This window comes from Limulus polyphemus, unplaced genomic scaffold, assembly GCF_000517525.1.
Source record: "Limulus polyphemus unplaced genomic scaffold, Limulus_polyphemus-2.1.2 Scaffold14401, whole genome shotgun sequence".
Classification (NCBI taxonomy): Eukaryota; Metazoa; Arthropoda; class Merostomata; order Xiphosura; family Limulidae; genus Limulus; species Limulus polyphemus.
In genome coordinates, this window is record NW_013680011.1 from 1 (window position 1) to 5,829 (window position 5,829).

Sequence of the window (5,829 nt, forward strand, 5' to 3'; positions counted from 1 at the left end):
GTAGCTAGTCAACATCACCCACTCTTATAACAAACCCATGAGACTAGAGGGAGTAAAGGTAGCTAGTCAACATCACCCACTCTTATAACAAACCCATGAGACTAGAGGGAGTAAAGGTAACTAGTCAACATCACCCACTCTTATAACAAACCCATGAGACTAGAGGGAGCAATGGTAGCTAGTCAACATCACCCACTCTTATAACAAACCCATGAGACTAGAGGGAGCAATGGTTATTGAATCTATAACAGATTAAAAGGAGCAAAGGAAGCTAATAAACATCACCCATGTGAAGCCAGCATGTTAATCACAGGGCCACACTAAATATCACATTTACACAGTCCAGCATGCTATCCGTACTTTCAAACAAGTGAAATTAAGTGTTTATTTTACAAAACTGTTTGATACCTTCTTCACTTTCTAATGCTCTTCAAATATAAATATAATGTTGCTTATGAAATGATCGACATCACTGTATATCTTGTTTTTGTTGTTTTACACCAGTTAATTTATATATATGATATATAGCTAACATTAAGAATATTGAATGGTAAGATAACTAGAAACTAGTTGATTTTCAAATGAAAAGTCTGATTTTGCCCTTGTGTTACACAAGTAAACCAAATTGAAAACAATTTGTACAAGCACTTCTCAATGTTTCAACTTTTTTAAACTGACATGGCAATAGTACAGTTCGGTTATCTGGAATTTAACAAACCTAAATCTTCATCCTTTTCATCCAGTTCACCAGCTAACTTAAAGAGCTTAGGACGTAGCCTTTCACAGCTATCAAACAGTTCCTAGAGACAAGAAACAACTAAACTATAACTAAAACATTAATTAATGTTATTATTTCACAAGCTCATCTACACAGTCCTATAACAAATAATTCATACAGAACTAAAAACCCAAAACATATGACTTGGAAACTCTGTTTTTGTTGAAATTAATCAATCAAAGAATTTTATTTACTTGTTACATACGTTCTTACACAAATAGGAGTTTCTGTCAACTGTGGCAGGAAATTAGCTGTAGTATTATAATCATTAATAGAAAACCATTTAGTAAAATGTGCCACAAACATTATGAAACACAATTTTCTTTGTCACGATACAAACAAAATGACTGACAAGACAAAATGTTATTGTAGCCAATCTTTAATGATGAAAAAGTAATTGTTTCATAGTTCTGAGTAATTCTAGATGGAAAGTACTTATAAAAAGTCAGATTTAAGCAAATACTGCATTTTCAACTAATATGTACAAAAGAGAAAGAAAATAAAGAATTAAAGAGGTCAACATTTGCAGACAAATAACATGTCTCTGCCATGCAATCCCAATATGGCCAATTTTAGCAATTGAAAAATAAAAACAATTATCTATATCTCTGTTTGGAACCTGTAAGAAAAGTATCTATGTACCAAATCCCATGTAAGTTGGTTGACATACAAATGAATAGTTCAGGAAAACCTCAAATTGTGTTTTCCTCAAGGGAAATGTGTGTAACCTGTAGAGAGGTATCGTCAGTGTGTGTAACATGTAGAGAGGTATCGTCAGTGTGTGTAACCTGTGGAGAGGTATCGTCAGTGTGTGTAACCTGTAGAGAGGTATCGTCAGTGTGTGTAACCTGTAGAGAGGTATCGTCAGTGTGTGTAACATGTAGAGAGGTATCGTCAGTGTGTGTAACCTGTGGAGAGGTATCGTCAGTTTGTGTAACCTGTAGAGAGGTATCGTCAGTGTGTGTAACCTGTAGAGAGGTATCGTCAGTGTGTGGGACCTGTAGAGAGATATCGTCAGTGTGTGGGACCTGTAGAGAGGTATCGTCAGTGTGTGGGACCTGTAGAGAGGTATCGTCAGTGTGTGGGACCTGTAGAGAAGTATCGTCAATGTATGGGACCTGTAGAGAAGTATCTTTCTACCAAATATCATATAAATTGGTCAAAATACAGCAATTAATTGACCAGAAACTCCAAAATTATGTTTTTGTGAGCTCTGACCCACCCTAAAAAGGGAAGGACAAGGAGGGAAAACAAAATACTGTGAGAAAAGGATGTCATGTAATAAGGAAGGAAGGGAAATGGATAAAACAGAACACATCTGAGACATCATGTCTATAAAGGCTGAGTCAGCAGATTATGCAGGAAAAGCTTGGGAAGGCACAGTGTAGTCAGATGGAGGAAAAAGGCTGTTAAAATCCTCGTTGTCACGAACAGATTCAGCAGATTCAGGAGGAAAAGCTTGGGAAGGCACAGTGTAGTCAGATGGAGGAAAAAAGCTGTCAAAATCCTCGGTGTCACGAACAGGTTCAGCAGATTCAGGAGGAAGTCTAGCAACATCGGGAGAAAAAGGTTGATGCATAAAATGATCAATCTCCCGATGAATGAAAGCCGAAATTCTTCAGCAAAGTTCCTGCAGCCTGTGTAAGTGTGCTGGAAGTAGGTGAAAGAACCTTCCAAGTGGTAACATGAACTTCAGAATTCATCATGTAATGATAAATAATTTGAAAAAAAAAAAAACGACTTGAAGAGAGCACATTTAAAGAATGTCTGCACTAGAGCACTGCCTAACAAGAAGTGATAGTTCAGTAGAATTAAATAGAGGGAATCACGTGCATCTAGAGGGTGTGTTACACTCCTATTGGTGGAGGGTTGCACGCATGATGATTTACATGCTAGACGCACTTGAACTACGATTATCGTGGATATGTGAGAATGCGAGGCTTGTGGCAATATAGAGAGCAGCATTGAACGAGTATACCTATACATGTGAGGGAAGGTAATGTATCATATCAGAAGTATACATTTGTATACATTTTTGGGTTGTTTTACCTTTGACCCCATAAAATCCTTAAAAAAAGGCACAAATAAAAAAACAAATGTAAAAGATGTCTGGGCATATTGGACCAAGGTATAACCCTACCAAGTTTCAGTCAATCCACAGGAAAAAGTGTCTTTCTGCAAAGACATAAAATAGTAAAGAACAGCTGTAAGTACAAATTATATTCCCTAGAACACACGTTAGGCCTTTTTTTTTAACTTTACATGCAAGTTGATTGTTAGTAAATCTATTAATAAATGGAAAATAAACTTTCACAAATATTCTTGTACAAAAATAACTTTCCGATATATAACAAACACAAAATTAAATAAAAGCAATTTATGTAGTTGTTGGAGTCACTCAACTATATAATTATAAACATTTTGACAAATTTAACTATGAAACTACTGTATCAGTACAATAAAAACTAGTTGTCATCCTATCTAACGACACAAAAATATTATGATAAAAATCATTATCTTTTTACAAAGGAACCATTATGACAAACGCAAATATCTTTGAAAGACAAAGTTGGCAACAGGGCACGATATGGAAGTTTTTTCTATAGGACATCTTCCCTTAAATGTCATGTTAAGACAATTTGTCCCGAAACATTATCATAAGGTAATATTCAAGGCAAATTGTTTGAAAGCAACTTTCAGATAAGTGGAAATACTTTTTATCTGATTTGGTTGTGAGACATTGGTGAAGAACATACTAGGTTAAATAGTGGTTATAATTAGAATTAAAACACTTTAAAAAAACAAGAAGAAAAATATCAGCTTGACTCGTATTCTATAAAACTATTTAACCTCCACATTTATCACTTCCTTTACATTTCAGAAAATAAACAAAAACATCGATTAAAATATTTCAGGACCGTCATAAGTTCATTCTCCTCTGCGGATGTTTCTTTTGATTGGTAGTTATGCAACATATCACTTAAAACTTTTGCATTGTTATGTACTGTCTCCAACTCCATGTTACGTCGTGCTGTGAGTTCCATTCTTCTGTCAGCCTACAAAATACAAGTCTTTGATGTAATATACCAATATTATTAGTAGACATCATTATAAACCACATAAAGCTAGAATAAAGGTTGAAAATCAGCATTGGTAAGCTGATGCATAGTGCTAATGTTTATGTTCTGAATTCCTTTTAAAAACGTGTCTACAATTTATCAATTAAAACTATTCATATCCTCAGATTAGCATAGTTTTCTTCCTTTTTTTTTTTTATAACTATTTTAAAATTGTAAACAGCTAAACTCAGTGTCATCTTAAACTAAAAGTTTTAACAAGGCTTAAGAAAATATTAGCTACGACCCTGTCAACAAGACAACCGTACAATATTCACCCTCAACTGTCAAACAAGACAACCATAATATGTTAAATGTTCACCCTCAAATGTCAACAATATTCACCTTCAACTGTCAAACAAGACAACCATAATATGTTAAATGTTCACCCTCAACTGTCAAACAAGACAACCGTTCAATGTTAAATGTTCACCCTCAACTGTCAACAAGACAACCGATTAATGTTCACCCTCAACTGTCAAACAAGACAACCATACAATGTTCAATGTTCACCCTCAACTGTCAAACAAGACAACCATACAATGTTAAATGTTCACCCTCAACTGTCATACAAGACAACCATAATATGTTAAATGTACACCCTCAACTGTCAAACAAGACAACCGTACAGTGATAAATGTTCACCCTCAACTGTCAAACAAGACAACCGTACAATGCTAAATGTTCACCCTCAACTGTCAAACAAGACAACCGTAATATGTTAAATGTTCACCCTCAACTGTCAACAAGACAACCGTACAATGTTAAATGTTCACCCTCAACTGTCAAACAAGACAACCGTAATATGTTAAATGTGTAAAATTTATATTTCAAATGGATGAATTTTAATGTGTTAGAAAATATATGACATATTTATGCCTTAAAATCAATGAGTTAAGTTAATCACAGGGATTAAGCTTTAAGATGCAAAAAATAGGCTGTTAAGTTTAGGGCTGGGAGTGGCTTCGTGGTCGGTATACTTTGCTGCTTATTGAATACATATGTTGATAACCTTTGTATGTCATTTGTATTAATATTCATTTAATGTTTCCTTTTGTAATACAGTTTCAGTATCTAATTTTTGAAAACTATATTAACAATTAAGTTTTATAGCTTAACCACATAAAAAAAAATACGTCGGACACGGAGAGGGAAAATCCCTTTTTTTGAAGCTAAGATTTTAATTACTTACGTCTTTCACCATATCCTTTATTAATCTATTAGCAGCTTGCAGATCTTGAGGATTCCTACTTCTTAATAACTTCTGTAGCGTCTGTTACACAAAACAGTATTGTAACTCTTCTACAAGCATTTAACAAACAACAAAAATCATTACATACATTTTAAACACAAGTGACAATCTTTTACAGCATTTGCAAATCAAAACCAAACACAAGTAAACTGGTATTTGATGCTGTAATCTTCAGGTCAGTTTTGGAATATTATACTGTTTAAAAAATTCATATTAAAAGCACAGTTATAATATACAAAACAATAGTGTTGTAATTAAATGTAGATTAAAATTGGGAATTAAAATAGACCTTGATAGTTCTTATGTTTATTATTGAAAATACCTCAGTTGATGCAACTTTTCAATAAAAAAAGGTTTATTGATGAAAATATACACATTAATCATAAAATTTTAATATGACACTGATTACTATTAATTAGACTAGTATATTTAATTAGCTACATAAACTAATTGATTTATTTAGTTTTGATCTTTGCAAGTAGATTCCTTTCATCAGAGGTTATTAATATTTACCTCAATGGTTGTGTTTATACTAAATATATTTCAATATACAAGTAGGTTTCTCTTGATGGATGTGTTTATATCAATAAACAAATAGGCTCCTCTCAATGGATGTGTTTATTTGTTTGGAATTTTGTGCAAAGCTACATGAGGGCTATCTGTGCTAGCCATCCCTAATTTAG

General features: G+C 33.6%; 1 protein-coding gene across 1 annotated transcript; it reads right to left on the reverse strand.

Annotated features, from left to right (window-relative positions):
* Positions 1–718: 718 nt before the first annotated feature.
* Positions 719–5,216, reverse strand: LOC106477348 (ADP-ribosylation factor-binding protein GGA3-like; the record flags this gene model as incomplete). The annotated part of the gene is made up of 3 exons (XM_013937928.2): positions 5,087–5,216; positions 3,697–3,834; positions 719–800 (listed from the first exon to the last, which is right to left on the reverse strand). Coding segments are annotated over exons 1-3 (232 nt in total), but the record flags the coding sequence as incomplete, so codon positions are not given.
* Positions 5,217–5,829: the final 613 nt, after the last annotated feature.